Source organism: Ursus maritimus, unplaced genomic scaffold (genome assembly GCF_017311325.1).
Source record: "Ursus maritimus isolate PB19 unplaced genomic scaffold, ASM1731132v1 scaffold_13, whole genome shotgun sequence".
NCBI classification, from domain to species: domain Eukaryota; kingdom Metazoa; phylum Chordata; class Mammalia; order Carnivora; family Ursidae; genus Ursus; species Ursus maritimus.
The window spans coordinates 64,695,455-64,715,620 of NW_024423675.1; the positions used below are offsets into that span (position 1 = coordinate 64,695,455).

At 35.7% G+C, this 20,166-nt stretch overlaps 1 protein-coding gene across 1 annotated transcript in view; it reads left to right on the forward strand.

Moving 5' to 3' along the window:
• PACRG (parkin coregulated) overlaps window positions 1-20,166 on the forward strand; it is a 518,965-nt gene that overhangs the window by 52,455 nt on the left and 446,344 nt on the right. The window contains exon 2 of the mRNA XM_008688477.2: window positions 18,276-18,410. Within this exon, the coding sequence (XP_008686699.1) occupies window positions 18,276-18,410 (135 nt within the window). The remainder of the gene's footprint in view (window positions 1-18,275; window positions 18,411-20,166) is intronic.

The window sequence follows — 20,166 nt, forward strand, 5'->3', positions numbered from 1 at the left end:
ATAAAATTAGCCTTTAACATTGACGTCCTGCCATTTCCCAATATTAATATACTGATATTGGAACAAGATCTCACATAGTAGGCAATTCTTCTGTTTTATCTGATTAGAGATTCTACTTTCATATGATTTTTTTTTAAGATTTTATTTATTTATTCGACAGAGATAGAGACAGCCAGCGAGAGAGGGAACACAAGCAGGGGGAGTGGGAGAGGAAGAAGCAGGCTCATAGCAGAAGAGCCTGATGTGGGGCTTGATCCCAGATCGCTGGGATCACGCCCTGAGCCGAAGGCAGACACTTAACCGCTGTGCCACCCAGGCGCCCGTTGTATGATTTTTTTTAAAAGTAGCAAAATATATATAAGTGATCTTTAAAAGTTTTTGGATGTAACATGATTGGAAAAAGTCTTTGCTCCCCTTGTCTAACATTGGTATGAACTAAATGCTTCTGAATTGACAATGACGTGTTAGCACAGGGCCTGGGATTAAAAATGTGTATGTCATTAGAGCTCAATAATTCAAATGTGCATGCTCACAGATTCTCAGTCCCTCGTATAGTTCTCCCTTCTCCAGTCCAGTTTTAAATATCCTAATGGAGTGTTCTATTGTTTTATAACAAATGAAATAATTGTCTCCTTTATATATATATATTTTTTCACTTAGTCATTACATACATAGTTAATTCTTTTAATCTTTCCTTATAAATCAATCTTTCTGGCTCATTAATCGTCTGTACTGCCCTTTTAAATCTTACCATATATTTCCCTTTCCTCAATACCTTGTAAACCTGATTTTCCCTCTGCACAAAATTTATTACACATTCTTAAGTAGGCTGAAGATATAAATTGCTTTCCGGAAGAATGGCACTTTAACATTAAAATGTCTCTAAGAGTAGTCTTATCTAGATCTGTGTTGATCCTGCCATGTATCAAAAGACAACGTAAAGCCAGAAGAGATCTGAAAACATCTTTTAAATTACTTTGCACTTCTAAACTACTGAGTTACATTTGATTGGATAGCTCTAATGAAATGACAAGATTTATCACTTACAAAACCTTAGTCCTATATTATTGTGTATTGTCCAGGAACTTTTCCTAAGGGAGAAACATCTATATTTAAAGATGTAGTTGAATTTTTTGTTAATGTAGATGAGCATATTTCTAACCAGTTTTTCTTCCACTGGAGTATATCATAGGTAGAATTAGCATGTTGTTTTCAATTTATATATGTGATCCTTATAAATTTCACATACTTTGAGATATGTTTTATAGTGAGTGTGAGATTTATAGAGAAATAATCATTCTATAGATACTTAGATTATGTATGTGTGAACTTGCAAGGATTGAAAGCCAAACTGAAAACAGTGGTTTCGGTGGATACATTTGCTCTTTTTCTCCCATTCTGACTCTAGTTTTCCTTGTGCTTATCTTAACTTTCCTATTTCTGTAGATCAGGATCAGGTTTAAGATCTTAGCATCATCTTTGACTTGTCCCTCTATCTTCCCCCACCTCACACAGAAATTTTCAAATATGTCAGAACAATGTCTTCTAGTATCTACTATTGTGTTATTTTAAACATGCATTTACAGATTGCTTGATCCTTCTATAATAAATTCCGGGAGAGCAGGGATCTTACCTTTCTTGTTCACTCCTAAATCCCTGGAACCTAGAACAACAAATGCTCAATAAATTAATGTCAGTTGTGTTTGTTTTCCTTTTCTTTCAGACTAGCCCTGCCCTGGTGCTTTTTACCTCTATTTAAATGATATAAAATAAATGGCATTCCTTTGATTTAAACTTCACCATCCAGTGCTCTGCTCTAGAAGGCAGATGAGGGAGTGCAGGGTGTGATAGACAATTTTAAGCGGGGGCAGTCATGGAAAGCTGCAGTAAGGTGTGAGACTTGAGAAAGCATGGGTTCTAATGCATACCTGGCAGGAAGGTGTGTATGTTTTATAGGTTAACTGCATGGTTGTGGTGGTGGGAGCATATGGAAATTCTCTATGTCATTTCTCATTTTTCAATGAAGAGGAGCAAGATTATTAGCTGTGAATATGGGTGGGGAAGAGGTGCTGGAGGTTTGAACAGAGAATAAAATGATGTGAAACAGTCATATATATAAGTGGGGAGAAAGAATAGGGGAGTGTAGTAAAATACCATATTTTAGGTGCATAGGTGTTAGCACAGAGTTGGCAGAGAATTTATTTAGGCAGCATTAGGGTTTTGCAAAGTATGAAAACGCGAGAAAGTGTTAAGGAAGTTGAGGGGAGTCCAAGGGATGAGTTGTTATACTGATCGAACCATGAAAAAAAGGAGGCAGATGATTGTTACAGTGAAGGGTTTTAGGATTAGAGTTTCATAGGGATTGAGCTAGAAAGAGAAGAGATGGCAACCTTAAAGTATGACACTTGAAGTATGGACTTCCTAGATGCCTAGGGATACGTGGCATCCTTCTATATGCAATTTTACTAGACAATGCCAGATGTTTTCCGAAGTGACTGTATCACTCTAACTGATAGGAATAAGATTTCCTATTCCTCCTTTTTTTTTTTTTTTTTTTGTAATAAACCTCAGAGTAACTGGCTGACTACAATGAAGATCAAGAACATTGAAGGAGAACGGGTGAAAGAACTTGAGAGGTCAAAATGCTGGTTCAGTTATCTACACTGATACTGAGATCTTATAAAATAGTCTGGAAGCAGCAACAAGGGGCAAGACAACAGTCTATCACTAGACCCAGTATTATAAAATGAGTTTCAGAGAGAAAACATACCACACTGCAAGGAAGGTATTATCCATAGGGGAATGTCAGGTTTCGAGTAGAACAAGTTCTGAGACAGGTGGAGGGGTAAAGGAGATTTTGTGATGATTGACTGTGAGTGTCAGCAGCTCAGAAAAGAAGATATGAGATCCATATTGAGAACCATATGGAAATTGGGATGCAGAAGGAGAGGCAACTACTGTCTATATCTTCTTTGGATTAAAGGGCATGACAGGATTAGTCTTGATGGTGAGGAAGTCAAAGTCCTTAGTTGGCCATGAGCTTGGGACAGGCAATGTGGTTGAGTCTAGCTCTGTCTTGAACCCTGAATTGAGGAAGGACAACCAAAGGAGATTTGATCTTCCTCCTTATATAAGACCTCCCTCTTGACACATGTCCATGGGTAAATTTGTATTTATTTTTACCACTGTGTTTCATCTCAGGAAAATACTGTAATTATTTATCCATTCTACTTATTAAGAATCTTGTGTTGCTTTTTTTTTCTTTTACTAATAATGTTGCTATAAATATTTCCATTAACATCTCCCAGTATACTTACTTATGGAGAAAGACAATACCATGTGCAAGAGACTGTCTAGGGTAGATGCCTAGGAATACAGTGGCATCTTTATATATGCAACTTCACTAGACGATGCCAAGTGTTTTCCAAAGTGGCTCTATCACTCTGACAGGAACGAGACTCCCTATTCTTCCATATCTTCTTTAATATTTAATATGTAAGTCTTTAAATGAAATTGAATTTGTGTATGGTGTGAGATAGAGCTCCAGTTTTACTTTTTACATGAATACAGTTGTCTCAGCACCGTATATTGAATAGTACAGCCTTTCCACATTCATCAGCAATGTCTCCTCCACTATATTATCAAATTAATTAATGCATTAATTAAACATATATTTATTGAACCTCTCTTCTGTACCAGGCACTATTAATCTAATAAGGAACAAAACAAAAAATAATCCATTATTAGAGTTTATAATGTAGCTTGGGTAGGAAGGCAATAAACAATAAATGTTATAAATACAGTCCATAGTATGTTATAAGGGAATGAACACTAAGGAAAAAAGAAAAGCAGAGCCGGATAAGAAGGCCTGGGACCCTAAGGTAGGGAGACTGTTAATATTAAATGGGATGATCATGGTGGATCTTATTGACAAGATACGGGCAGGCACTTAAGAGAGGTAAAGCCATTCATCAAACAAATATATAAAGGGAGAACGCTCTAGGCAGAGGGAACAATCAGAGCAAATTTCCTAAGTTAGAAATATAACTGGTGTGTTCAAAGAGCAGCAGGGAAGCCAGTGTGTTAGAGCAAAGTCAATTACGGAAAGAAGTAGGAGGGGAAACCAGAGAAGAAATGGTGGAAGCAGGATGTGTAATGCTTTGTAGGCCACTGTATTGATCCTTTTTTTTTTTTTTTTGAGGATAGTTTTTGTTTCTTTTTATTTTTCATTTAAACATTTCATCCATTTGGAACTAATGCTGTTGTAAAGTGTGAAGAATTGATCCAATTTTATTTTTTTCTGGATGTATGCCAGTTGTCCCAATACCAACTAATGAGTAGTTCATATTTTCCCCATTGATTTGAGGTCTACTTAGTGATATATTGAATGCATATAATTATTTAGATCTATTGCTAGTTACTGTTCTATTCTTGTACCTGCACGCACTGATTCTTTTTCAAAGACTTCCTACGTAGTCTTTTTGGTTTATTTTAACATACAAACTTTGGAATCATGTTGTGTATTTCTGGAAAGAGAAACCAGGTTGTATTTTTATTGGGATTGTGTTAAATGTATGAATTGACTTAGTAAAATTGATGATTTCATGACATGTAATTTTTCTATCACAGAAAATTATTTTCTAATTTTGCAAGTCTTCTTTGTATCTTTTAGTCATATTTTAAAGTGTCTTCATATATATATTATACATTTCCTATAAATTATTTCCATATATTTAATCTTTCACTATTATAACTAAGGTCTCTTAGCTAATATCTTCTAATTGGTTGTTTTAAGTATTTCCCCCCATTCTTTTGAATTTCTTCTTTGAGGACTTCAGTTATGCATGCTAGTTCTCCTTGGCCAGACTTTACTTCTCTCTCACATCTCCATCTTTCTAATACAAACACCAGTATCCTGTGTGTATTTTTGCAGTGTTTTTTTTCCCTTTTGCCTCTTCCAGTTTCATCTGCATATTTTGAATTTTTTATTCCTACTTGTTCTTAGAAGTCTCCCAGCTAATGTTTCATCTTCTATCACATTGCCATTTCTTCTCTGTCATAATTCTTGCATTTCTACTTTTTGGTCTTCTATAGAAGTGGTTGCTTCCCCAGGTTTTTTAAATTTGTGACAAAATATTTGGTTACAGTATTTGTCTCTGCATTGTATTTTTCTTTAATTGGTAAGTTTCATGGCTCTTAGATACATTTTTTTTCTTATGGTATCTTTGTTTTGATGCTCTGCTAGGTCCCATTTTAACACTCACAGTTGAATGAGTTGGCATTTCCTAGACTATAACCTGAAGTAGGTTTCTGGGTCGGGATAGAAGGTAGCATTCTTCTGGGACTTATAATCCAAAATCCTTTTCCTTCTCTGCTATCAAAAGAATGATGGTTGCCAGTGCTATTTGTTTATGTATTTATTTTGAGGCTCTTCTCCGTTATGTCTCTGATCCCAAATGCATTCTTCTATTATCCCTTCTTACCCCCACTTTTGCAAACAGGAAACAAAGTTTGCCCTCTATGGGATTTTCCTCACCAGAAACATTTTTTTTTCTGATGTTTTCTTAAATTCATTAATTATCTCTCTCATCACACACCATAATTTATCTCTTCCCGTCCTCCCACATGACTTATGCCTTACCTTAGCTAACTTTTTTTTTTTTTAATGATATCTTCAAGGTCCATCTAGGTTGTCACAAAGGCAAGATTTCCTTCCTTTTTCTGTCTGAATAGTATTTCATTGTATATATATATACTACAGTTTCTTTATCCATTCATCCATTAATGGACACTTAGGTACTTTTCATATCTTAGCTATTGTAAATATTGCAATAAACATAGAGGTGCATGTACATTTTCAAATTAGTGTTTTTATTTTCTTCAGATAAATATTCAGAAGTGGAAAAGTGGGATCATATGGTAGTTCTGCTTTTAATTTTTGAGGAAACTCCGTACTGTTTTCCATCGTGGCTGCACCAATTTACATTCCCACCAACAGTGCATGAGGGCTCCCTTCTCTCCGCATTCTTGCTAACACTTGTTATTTCTTGTCTTTCTGTTGATAGCCATTCTGATATGTGTGAGATGTTGGCTCCCTTTTGATGGGTCACTCTTTCTCCTAATTTTATAATAAATGAAATTCATATTATGTTTGTATGATTTTAGAATAAAAAGGAGAAAGAAGTGTTCATTCTAGAAATCATTTTAACTTTTGAGATTTAGTACCTCTTAGTTAGCAAGGAACTAAAGTAGAGTAGGAAGGGGAGGGTGTTTTCCGGACTCTTCCTGTACTTCTTTTAAAGGCAAGGTTATCTTATGATTCATTCTATAGTAAAAACAAAGTTTCAGTAACATGGTTCAAAAGAAAGACATGAGGACACGCCTCACTGACTCAGGGTATACGTGCATGTGTCAGGGGTGGGGGGAGTAAATAACTTCTTATGCTTGAGGAATGTTTGTATAAAATTCTAATATCCAACATATTTCAAATCATGCCTACAAATTCTATTCAAATCATTACTTGCATGCATGCATCTGAAGTAAACCATGGCTATGGAAGAATAAAAATTTCTGAATGTAAAGAAAGCTATTGATAAATCTGGGTGGGCAAACTGTGAATGTCTAGTTGGGATTAGTTAGACGTGGCCAAGATTGGTTTGTTGTTAGTAGAGAAGAGGTTAAGAGTTTATTCTCCATGTGGGCTAACTGGCTTTATTTTGGCCACAAGCTGGCTTAACTTCAACTGGAATTCACAGATGAAGATCTTGGCTCAGGAAAAATGTACTCTATTTATTTAAAAATTAAATAGGAGGTAAATAAAAACTTAAAAACATTACATCTGGATAGTGAATGAAGCATTACTAACTTTACTGAGGATAGACTGCTTAGGTACATCTTAGATACTACTTAGGTATATCTTTGCTCTTTCTTCTTCTCCTTTTACATTCTTAACATTTCTTTCCTGGTTGGACGACTGTGGTGGAAATCGTGGTGGAAAAAATCCAGACTGATTGGACTCTAATCTTGTATTTATCATCATGTTATCTTCCAATTAAGTTGCAATATGTGTGCTTTGTATGTGTGATAACATACACATTCTTTTCTTCCTTTGTCTGTCCATTAGAGTTTATAATTTGTAATCAGTGTATTTAACATCCCTAGAATTACGTGAACTGTCAAAATACTTTATTTTAGAGGGAGCCAGTAGAATGATGGGAAGGCAGAACTCTTTTTTACCTATATAAATACCTTTTATTGTAGACAGCTCCAATTTTTTTTTCTAATAAATAAGTAGTTTTTTTGGTTGTTTTTTTTTTTTTTTCTGGAGAAAATCAGTTTGGATCATTAGACACAAGGATTTTTACATTTTCTATTCAAATATTCATGATATGTAAGATGTGAATGGTCACAGTTTCTTCACAAATACAAAAATAACATTTTTACTCTAATTATTTAGTAAGAAAGAACTCTGTTGCAAGACACAGAAGATGTACATTTAGATAAAAACTATTTACCACGCTTTCAACATTAAAGGTGTAGGAGGAATAGAATACATTTTAAACTCTTACCCATTTATATTCTCCTTTCACATTTAGCTCACTCATTTCTTTGGCCTTCGTGTTGGGTGTGACAGTGTATTAGCCAAGCTGTCTCAGGCATTCAGGCATTTTATCAGTTCTACAAGACAGATGCTAAACAGCATAGTCTAAATTGAAATCTCTGATGACTCTCTGGAGACAAGTTGATAGCAAGAATCACACTCGAGCACTTAAATATGTGGCCTTTTCCCATATTTAACTGCAAGGAGAGAACAGCTTTTGAGTAAACGTTTTTAGCCTTCAACTGTCAAGATTTCTTTTTGATTATTGTATCTCATTTTGTTAGGAAAGGCTATCAATCTCCTTTTTTTCCCCTACAATGGAGAATTTAAAGGACCACGGATGCCTATTACTTTAAACAAAACAATTTAGAGAAACTGTGTAGTCCAATATTGCTTTCAGAACTATTTTAGGCTACAGAGACAACATTTTGAAATAAAATCTTAGGGCCAAGTGTGTTCCAGTTTAGTTGTAAATTTAAAATGACATAACCATAATATTCTCAGCAATCTTCGGGACTTCCTTATTTCATACAGTTGTTGCAGAAGCATTTTTAAATCAAGTTATTGGATCGTAGCCTGAAAGAAGTCTCAAATCTATGAAACCGAGGTCATTATAAAGGTGATGGAGCTGAGAAAAATAAGCCTTGAAATGTCAACAGGGATGTATCTCCATAGCCCCTGTGGATTCCAACAGGGAGTTTATGTGCTTTTCGAGATTCCACTTAGCTCTACAGTTGGGCAAATTCTCTGATAATATTGTTTGTCTTCAATATTTGTTGAATTAATAAATACACATGTTAGGTTATAAAGGTGTAAAAAGGATCTTAGAGGTCAGCCAGTGTAATTTTTTATTTTGACCCATGAGAAAGCTGAGGCTCCAAATAGTCCAATCACTTGCCCACAAAATACCACACCATCCACACCAAGCTCATGCTTTCTTCTGTACTGTGTGTGTCTTTATGAGCTAAGTTAGATCCTTTTGAGAACAAGGCAGGGCATAATTTATTGTCGAGAAAAAGAGTTAAGTCCAGTACTAAAGTCTTCTAGTTTTTTTGATTGAAATATTTGTCATTTTATTCCATATTACTATCTTTACTAATACTGTATCCTCATTCTACCTACCTGAAAAACTACATTATAAGTTTCTTGTTTTTTGGTAGGGGGCATGTAATCATCATATGACAATGCTAATTTAATTACAACTTATTATAATACCCACAGTACTAATTTTAGTTTTTATTTATTCTAATCATATTTAAACTAGTCTCTGTAAATACTTGAGACTAATATATTTCATTTTAAATGTCACACAAGGGGGCGCCTGGGTGGCGCAGTCATTAAGCATCTGCTTTCGGCTCAGGGCGTGATCCCAGTGTTCTGGGATTGAGCCCCACATCAGGCTTCTCTGCTGGGAGCCTGCTTCTTCCTCTCCCACTCCCCCTGCTTGTGTTCCCTCTCTCTCTGGCTGTCTCTCTATGTCAAATAAATAAATAAAATCTTTAAAAAATAAAAAATAAAAAAAAATGTCACACAAGGCTTAGATTTTAACTAAAATTTTCTCATTTATACAAGTGAACTTCAAAAGAGAAAATGTGGGTTTTAATGTGAGAGGCTTTGCATATAAGGAAAATATGTATCAGTCTCATCAGTAATGAATTTGTGGTCATAAGACTGGTAACATTGATAGTTAGTTAGACCTAAGAAATGGACAGAAAATACAGACAATGGTTCTGATTTAATCCTTAATAATTACAAAAGTTGTGAATACACAAATCTGTGATACAGCAGCCATAATTCTCGGATAATTATTTCTAATTGAAATTGTACAGATTTCAAGTTTATAGGAAATTAAAATGTATTTCTGCCTGGTGCCACTGAAAAGTACAGGTATCTTGCAAAGCTAAATAACATTTTATAATGAAAAGAAATAATGTCTTAAAACTGAAATGTTTTATAGTCTGAGTGTGCAGAATTTTATATACCTTTCTGTGGCATTTCTGTGGCATATTGCCTGCTTATTTCTATAGAAGAGTCTGGGGAATAATTCTCATCTCTTTTCCTTAATGACATATATCTTGAGGATAATCTATTTGACTTACCTCTTTGTCACCAATATTATGGAGCCTAGTAACTTGGAAATATTATGTATTGGATACATTTTTCAATGAATGAATGACATAGGCAGGATCTATTTTAGAGACAATTTCTTTTTTTTTTTTTAAGATTTTATTTATTTATTTGACAGAGATAGAGATAGCCAGCGAGAGAGGGAACACAAGCAGGAGGAGTGGGAGAGGAAGAAGCAGGCTCTCAGTGGAGAAGCCTGATGTGGGACTCTATCCCAGAACGCTGGGATCACACCCTGAACCGAAAGCAGACACTTAACCACTGCGCCACCCAGGCACCCCTAGAGACAATTTCTTAACTCTGTTTCTAAGAAATACTTTAGTGTATGTGACCAAAGGTCCTTGAATTCTGATTTATGAGTTTCTAACATTGAAAAACCTATACTTCACAAGTTTCTCTGGCCATTTTAGGTAAGTGTATTAGTCATAAATATATATTTTATTCTAAAATCTATTCCAGTTCCATATGTGATTAGTTTATGAATTCCAGTATTATAGCCCATTAATATTTTTTTCCTTTCTCCATTTCCAATCACAGTTAACTTTGCCCAACTGTAACAATGCTACCTTCCTAGCAACACAGATTTGGACAGTTCGTGGGGCAGGGTGGCTCCCAAAGACTACATCTGGTTTCACGTTCCTCACTTACCCCTCAATGCACTGTATGTTTTCCATCCCATCATGCCAGTATAGCTTTTTAATTTTCAGAGAACTTTCAACCCTCTTCTTAATTGACCCACTCGCATCATTAAAAACCTGTTCCTCTCATTCATTGATTTCTATGCCATTCCTTCCCCATTTTCTTGCTACCATTCTGACTATCCTTTCTATTCTCCTATAGAATCCATTTATTATTAAGTCTTCAGGAAATGTTTCAAGTTCTCAGTCTTTTCCTCACCATATACTTACTTTCCCTTTGGAAAAATTTACCAATTTCCGTAGATTTAACCCACCACTGACTACAGGCAAATTTTTATCAATAGCCCGGATCTCCCTGATAATCTCCATATAGATTGTTCTGGTGGTAACTGTTAGTTTGTCCTTTAGGCATTTCAGGCCTAATGTGAAGAAGAACTTAATCCCACTCCAAGGTAGGAATATGGCCTGTCAGAAAAGGCTTCTTAGAATTAGTGAGATTTGTGCTGAGTCATGAAGGTGATTGGTTATTCAGGAGAAAAAGAAGGAGTGAAAGGAATGAAGGAGTGAAGGAGAATAAAAGGTGGTGGAACAGGAAAATCATGGAGCCCGGGGAGAGCAGGCCATATTTGAGAATGGCCAGTATGTGGGCACAATTGATGGAGGGGCCTGTGGAGAGTCACCAAAGGCATCACCGTCAGCTTTCAAATGTCTGCACAGTGGGAATGCATGCAGTGGGAACTCATCTGTGGCTTTTGTGTAGGTGAAGGGTATGATTTAATTAGTCAGTATTCACTGTGTGCAGCATTCACAATATCCTGACGGAGGAATGATACAAGAAGCTCAAAGCTGGAGACAAAAAGAGCAAGTAAAGAAAGGACAAACTTTTCTACCAAAAAAAAAGAGTAAAACTTCTAAATGCTAAATCAGTAAAAATGGAAAACAAAGAAGGCAAGGAGACATTTACAGTAAATGCAACCAATGGTTAATATTTATTGATAGGAAAAAAACTCCTACAAATTGATATTAATGTGGAAAAGACATGAACATACTTTCACAATGTATGCATATAGCATTTGTACTAAAATAAGAATTATTCATCCTCATTTGTTAAACATAGTAATCCAAATTGAACAATAGGAAGATGTCAGGACTGAATGTTTATGTTCTGCAAATTTCATATGTTGAAGCACTAACCCCGAATGTGATGGTGTTTGGAGGTGGGGCCTTTGGGATTAGGTTCATGAGATGGGCCCCTAAAAGTGTGGCCTCTGTGACAGGATTCGTGTCCTGAGAGAGGAGGGAGAGACCAGATCTCTCTTGAGCCCTCTCTGGTGTGTGAGGACACAGTGAAGGGCAACAGTCCGCAAGCTGGAAAGAGGATTCTCATCAGAACCTGGTCACGCTGCCACCTCGTCGTGGGTGTCTAGCCTCCAGAAATGTGAGAAATAGGTGTCTGTCGTTTAAATCATACAATCTATGGTGTTTTGATAGAGCAGCCCAGGCAGACTAAGACAAAAGACCTGCTCACCTATTTAATCAGCAAATAATTTTATCAAGAATCACAAAATATAAATTTTGATTCTATTATCTCATTTGAGGGACTCTGAAGGGTATAATATAAAATGGGGAAAATGTGATATGTCTGAGATGTTTATAATAATGTGATTACAAAAGGCAAAAAAAATCAGAAATAATATAAATTTCAAATATAATTTCAAATGGTAGAATATTGCTTAGGCACAAAAAATGAAATTCTGTTATCCATAGCAGCATCAAAACATATCACACTACATGAAGAAGTACACTAAATGGAATGGACATAAAAATGAAAAATTATGGTATTTGTACATATGTTCTAGAGGGAAAAAGCACAAAATTAGTAATAGCTGGTAGAATTTGAAGTAATTTAATAAGATTTCCCTCCATCTCAGTGTTTATTTTTTATGTAACTTAAACAGATTGATTAATTGCATCTTTGTAGTCGAAGCCTATTTCATCTCTGTCTCTGGATCTCTTTAGTCAATCAGTCATGTGCCCTAGATAATTCCCCTCTAGGTTTTTGCCCAAACCCAGCCTGCCAGTATAGTGACTAAGGACGCATCCTGTAGAGTAGAAGCACTGGGGGGGTCTCTTTCCTTTACTTACTAACTCTTTGATTCCTGCCAGTTTATTGAAGCTATTGAAGCTTAGATTTTCTTGTCTCTGAGGATCATTTCATGTGGGTTTCGTCAAAAACTGATACCAATTAATGTCTATAAAACAATGAGTAGTTTATTAAGGGATTTTGTTGTTGTTCTTGATGGCATCCTAATTTAAGGCCTTTGTTACCTTGTGTTTGACCCACTGCAGTGAAGTTCAGACTGATCATCTTGACTCCAGGCCATCCCTTTAGATCTCAGTGGAGTAAGCTTCCTAAAGTAGGCCACCCACATCACTTGGCTGTTTTCCCTGCCACTCGCTATTACCTGTAGGGCCTGATTATTAAGGACTCCACAACATGTCTATGTATGTTGAACATTTGTTGTAATATATATGTATTTTTTACCATATAGGGCATTGTTATATTTTCTGGCCATTACTAACAAAAACATCACTATCATGTTTTGTTATATTATTAAAGTTTCTTATAAAAACTTTACCTGATAATCCAAATTCACTTTTGTTAACGACGAGGTGCCCCATCTAGTACTACGATCAGATTTGCTAACTGTAATACTTTTGCAAGCATTTCCTTGGTCCTCTGGTAACCTTAGGTAATGCAAAATTTCTGATGTGTTAGAACAGTTATGATTGGCAAGTGGGGCAGACACTGAATTTTAGTCTTACTTACTCAGAAGTCTAGGCTGATGGCAACAAATTTGCCAGTCCTGGGGCTAATATTCAAGTGCCTCAGTAGCTCAGGGACAATAGGACTCCTGCCAACTAATTGCTTAACCACAGCGCTTTCAGTGAATCCAAATTTCAGGTTAAAGCTGATGAAAATAGGAGGGGCGCCTGGGTGGCTCAGTCGGTTAAGCGGCTGCCTTTGGCTCAGGTCATGATCCCGGGGTCCTGGGATTGGGCTCCCTGCTCAGTGGGGAGCCTGCTTCTCCCTGTCCCTCTGTCGCTCCCCCTGCTTGTGCTCTCTCACACACTCTCTCTCAAATAAATAATAAATAAAAATCTTTTTAAAAAATGCTTGTGAAAATAGGAAATTAATATCTTTGCATCTTATTGTCTTAATGTTAGTAAGCTGGCTAAACAGACCAATTAGAATAACACAATATAGATTTCCCACTTGAAGTAAAGGTCTCTCTCTCTTTTTTTTTTAGCAGCTTCAGTTTATGCTAAAAAATAAAACTATTGAAAAGTAAACTTTCAACTATATGATGAAGAATTTTAGAGAACCACAAAATTCGATTCTACTAATTATTATTAGTTTGTGACCATATGACAGAGCCTGTGCTCTACGTCCTAAATCCATGCCACCATTCAATAAGTGTAGGCATATAAAGTACTCTGTCATTTATAGTCACTTCAAAGTGCATTCAATATCTTGGTTCCCAAGTGCATTAGATTTTATTAAAAGCATTCTGCTGGGACACCCATTCTTCGTAATTGGTTTATGGACAGCCCCCACCATTCAGGAAAACCCTAATTGCGTTTTCCCACAAATCTAGTTTGATTTATGGTTCCTTATTTGTTCTGTATTATTTATAATGAATCAGGGTAAAATTCTTAAGACATTAAATAAAATTTGCAGTAGTCCTTTTAAGACATTAAATAAAATGTACAATAGTCCTTTGATAAATATGGAAGGTACATGAGGATCCTTAACAGTATTTTTGCTTATTTTTAATTTTATTTAGTCAACCTATATCCATCTGTGTGATTTCCAATAGTAAGATCTTTATTACCTTTCCAGAGACTATAATTTACTTGATTTTTCATGTACAAATTTCTAGAATTACTTGGAATGTTGGAATGGATTATGTGTAGAGTATAAAAAAATATTTTAGCCTTCTATTAGGCTTAAGTAGATATATGCGTATTTGGAACAGAATAGATATTATCTAGGGACAGTGACAGAGCATCTGCATACAATTAGGTAATGCCCCATGTTGCACTAACAGGTTTAACTAGTCAGCTTTCGAATTACAACTTTGAGATGCCAAGAGTTAATTTGGAATGGGTCTATAGGAGAATCCAAAAAAATAGTGTTTTAAAATGAGTAAATGGCAGAAATATAAGAACAGAGGATAATAGACACTGAAGAAAGAATTTCCACCCTGTTGAATGATTACATAGCAAACTAAGTGAAGACTTTCCATGGAATTGTAAGCATGGAATCATATCTGTAGGGAGTCCATGAAAATTTATGGGGAGAAAGAGGAAGTATACATTATCTATGAACAGTTTATAAAAAGCCCCCTAGTCTTCTTAGAAATATGTTCATTCTTTGAAAAGTTTGGACGATTAGAATTTTGAATTCAGAATTAGAAAGACTGGGGTATATTTAGAATAAGAGACAAAAGGAAAAAGACAAATTGATTTTAAGACAAATACAAAGAAGAGGGACAAAGATGGATACTCTCTAACAAAACAAAATTAAACAAATGGAAGGCTTGCTATCAACAGCATAAATAATAACTTGGCATCTAGAAAAATGGAAAGAATGGTTAGCAGATGATAAGCAGGCAAAAGATCTAACTGATGGTTGTAGCTGAATGTTTTAAATGAGGAATTGAACCTTTCATCCCTACTGGACCAGTAAAGAGGTCCTCAGCACCCACATTGGGGGTAGCTTAGACTCTCACCCTAGCCAGCAGTGATAAGCTCTTACCCCTTTCTTCTGGGGTGCTGTCAAGAGAATGCCTCCTAGTGGGACAGGAATGTCATCACTGCCCAGCAGTAATGAGGCTACCCCCTTCTGTGGTGTCGGTGTGGGGAGCAGTCATGGGGCGCTCCTACTCCAACCTGTCCAGGAGGTGTCACTGGAGGCCTAGTGGTGCTGGACCCCCCACCTTCATCCAGTATCAATGAAAAACTCCCTCTACGAGTCAACAGAGGCCAAGTGGGCCTCCAGGATTTCCACCCCAACCTGATGGTAATGAGCTAGTAACCCTTCCTGCCAGAGATACGTTAGAATAAACCAGCTAAAACAGAAGGTGTAAGGTCCAGAGTCTCACAATCACCAATGTCCAGGTGTCAATAGAAAATCAATCATCACACCAAGAATCAGGAAGATCAAAAAGCGAATGAAAAAAGACAATCAGTAGATGTCACCCTTACCCTCTAGACCCCGGCAACCACCAATCTAGTCTCTGTTTCTGAGTCCAATTCTTTAAGATTTCTCATGTAAGTGAGATCACACAGTATTTGTCTTCTTGTCTGACTTACTCACTTACTCACTTAGCATAATGCCTTCAAGCTTCATCCATGTTGTCACAAGAGACAAGATTTCCTTTTTTTATGGCTGAATAGTTCATTATATATGTATATGTATGTATATACATCATCTATACATATATTTATACATATGTATTTTCTTTATGTATTTAATATTTATGTTTTAAAAAGCACAAAAAATGAGGTATCTGCTGACCAGCAATCAGTACTGTACAATAATACAACACACATACACGCATATGCACTATTCTCTGTAACTTTCTATAAATATGCATGATGCTGGTTTAATTTGGCTAAGTTTTCTTTTTTTGGATTATGTATACCACTTTTTGGGGGGTGTTAAAATGGTGACATGATGGTAGATGGTGATCTTTTTTTTTTTTTTTTTTTGGTATATAACTTGTTGGCAAAATAAAAAGTTGTCAATTCATCAATTTCCAAAAATGTGATTCAAAATTTACCACTCCATAAATTGCTAAAGTCCTGGAGTGCTGTCTCTATAGTTACTGTCATACTAATGTAGATGGGAGTGTCTGTGTAACATCCAGCTCAGAGCTCTGCACAAAGTAGTTGTCATATACATATGGTTACATAACAATTGAATGAATTTGTCTGAAAATGGTGGCTAATAATTCTAATACCAGAACAAATTTCAAATATTTTATAAGTAAGAGGCAATCTTGCTTCCCCACTGCCCAAGTCACATCAGTTATTTATATAATTGTATGCTGGGAATAATGTTCTATGTAGTGAAGGAAATTCTAAACTCTAGGGGCGCCTGGGTGGCTCAGTCAGTTAAGCTTCTGACTTCTGATTTCGCCACAGGTCATGATCTCAGGGTCCTGAGATTGAGCCAGGCATGGGACTCTGCGCTCAGCAGGGAGTGTGTTTGAGATTCTCTCTCCCTGTCTCCCTCTGCCCCTCTCCACAACCTTACATGTGTGTGTGGGCATGAGCGTGCACTCTCTCTCTCTAAAAAAAATTAAAAATTAAAAAATAAACTCTAATAAATACCTTTGTGTTACCTCACTCTTTTACTCTATTCGGCATTTAATCATCTTAATATTTTAGTATCTGACTCAGTTCTTATTATTAGCTTTTCTATGTGCTGCAGATAAAATGTATTTGTCATATTTGTTATATTAGACATGTTTTTACATATTTCTTTATTGAAATTAAAGTTTTTACATGAATATTAAAAATTAACATATTAAGTAACTTAAAATATTAAGATATTACATAAATTATTTGCTATTCTGTCCATATTAAGAATTAACAAGATAATCTGTTTTTATTAAACTAGTAAATATCTAGTATTTATCTTTTTTTTCAGAGAAAGATAATCAGTGGTCTATAATTTTCTAAATAGTTCACTAATCACTTTCAATTTTGTAACCTAATGAATTAATTCATATGTAAATAATGCAGATTTAAAAGATATTCTTAATATGAATAACTCAATATAAAATGTTTCTTCTTTGGGGCACCTGGGTTAAGCATCTGCCTTTAGCTCAGGTCATGATCCCAGGGTCCTGGGATTGAGCCCCATGTCAGGCTATCTGCTAGCGTGGAGCCTGCTTGAGATTCTCTCTCCCTCTCCCTCTGCCCCTCCTGCTCTGCTTAGGCTGTCTCTCTCTTTCTCTCTCTCTTTCTCAAATAAATAAATAAAATCTTTTTAAAAAATGACATGTTTCTTCTTTGAGAAAAATCTCAATTTGGGGGATGAAACATTCTCATGTAATCTAATGTTACTTACTCATAAATTCATAATATCAAATGTATAATATATGTGCACATCTTTTTAAATTCTCTTATTTGTTATGACTTAATTTATATAACATTTTTATAGTTTTGTTAAAATGTAAAATGTTTTCTCATGTTGTGAATATTATGTAAATAGAAAGATTTAAAGGACGTACTGTATGTTTTAAAATTTATTTGAGAGAGAGAGAGCAGGGAGAGGGGTAGAGGGAGAGAGAGAACCCCTAGCAGACTCTGTGCCAAGCAGAGCCTGACACGGGGCTCAATCTCATAACCCTAAGATCACGACCTGAGCCGAAATCAAGAGTCTGATGTTTAATCAGCTGTGCCACCCGGGTGCCCCTAAAGGATATATTTTAAATTTATTACTTCAGTATTCCACAAAGTATATCAGACCTGAGATTAGAATTAGCAATTATTAAAAAGTTAGAAGTTTTAACATTCTGAACTTAAAGGCCTCTATTAAAATTTTTACTTAAACCAAAGTTTAGACTTTTTCCCTTATAATGTGATATTTTTTAAATGACTTTTTCTAGGAATGCTTTCTAAAGTAGCTTGAAATAAAGTAAACCCTTAATGATTATAAAATAATTGTTTTCTTTAAATGCTGTATTAGTGAAGTTGCTGTTGTCCATCATTAGACAATTTGGTTTTTATCTTCCAGAATATTTCATATAAACGAAAACTTAAGAAAAGTCTTTTTACTGTGCATTTTTTGGTATTTTCAAAACCTGATTCCTGTTTTTCTTTTTTCTTTAAAGGTGAGAGGCCCTCCAGCTGCAGGAGCATTTAAAGAAAGACCAACCAAGCCCACAGCATTTCGAAAGTTTTATGAGCGAGGAGACTTCCCAATTGCCCTTGAGCATGATTCGAAAGGAAACAAAATTGCATGGAAGGTAAGTCAGGGCACAGCTGGGAGAACCAGCTGGGCCGCTGGAGGGACATCTCCCAAAGCCAAACACACTTGGCTAAGTAAATAAACTGGAGTGATTTCTCAGCGAATGGAAGATGGTGGGTAAGCTCTTAGAGAAAGCCCCCCTGTGTCAGCTGTCCACCTTGACTAACAATTAAATTACAGCCTGCAAAAAAGAAAATGACAGAGTTGCTTTGCCTCAGAGAATTGTCTGCTGCCCGATTCATCTCTATTTTTATGAGAACCTGGCAGTGGAGCCTGTTTCAGGCAGTCCATCAAATGATGGAACTGGTGGCTGAATACGGAGAGCAACAGCCATTTATCTCCCCCAAATTTCACCTTCCTGCAGGACACTTCCAAATGGAAGCTTTAATTACCTAAATGGATAGGTCAAGATTGTCTGCTCCCTGGAAATGCAGAGTGGAATACAAAAGAAGGTTGCTTCTCGTGGCTGCACTCTCTCTGTCTGCAGCACGTGTCAGCGGCAGTGGCTGTCATACGTGCCCGGTTAGAGGCTGACCTCCACGCTGAAACCATTACGGCACCGACATTTTTTCTGACAAAAGGTTAATTGGCTTCAAAATAAATGTATTGCCTAATGACTCCATTCTAATGTGGCTGCGTTTCTTTCTAAAAGGCTCACTGATGTTATTTGTAAAAACTTGCCAATCTCTTAACTGGAGAAGGCTTTTACATTTAATTTGAAAAATGAATGCTGATCTCTAACCAGCTTCTGCTATTTAATTATTTTTTGTTATCAAGGACCTTGCTTTGGGTGATATTTATCAGCTAAAAGGGCTTCTCTGCCTAAGGACAGAGCGGCACATGTGTGTATCACATCAGGTGGAGGAACCTAAGAGGTGTTTGCCAAATACCATCTCGCTGAAGCAATTGACCCATTTAGCTAAAAAGTTCCACAGTAGTGTCTGAAGGTGAAGATAGGAATCGTTTGTACTTTGTATAAATTTACATTAAAAAATAAAAAGGCCAAAGTAAATAATTCATCTAAGTAATTACTTAAATTCATCAAAATTAACCTTTTCCTTCCTTTGTGGAGCAACTAAAAGAATTGTTTGCATTATTTCTAACATGTCTTTAAATGTTTTTGTAGAATTATCAAACATTTCTAAATCTCGAGCAGCCGTAAGGTATTCAGTTATTGAATGTAGAATTACTGCAAACTATTTGGTAATAGAAATCTGTTATTAAATTTTGTCATTTTTTTTTAGGGGGATGAAGGACATCACTATCTTGCTTTTAATCATTTCTATTAAAATGTGAATTTGTTATGTGACAATGTGCATATAATGAGGAAGAACTTACAGCAAGTATAAGTGATTCAGATATTTTAGTCTTAATGTTAAGTACATATTCCCAAAATTTTACTATAATTTTTGGGTTTGTTTATATTTGATTAGGTACGTGGATCTTGTGTTTATTTGTCTATATGCTGGCTCCACGGGGCAACACCATGGAAGTTCTTAAAAATCCCATTTCTTTGGAGCAAAAGAATATGCTATATCTTCATAAAAAGTCAGTAGATTTTGGTGTTTTAAGCAATTATAGCCCAAAAAATTATATCAGTAAAAAATTTACAGATTCATTTTGACCTGCTGAAATAATCTTACGAGTAACTTTCAGAAGTGTCAAGAGACTAGGAAAAAATTCGTCTTGAAAATAATGAAAATGTAGGATGAATCATTTTGCTTTATCTTTGATAATCCAACACTCAGAAGGGA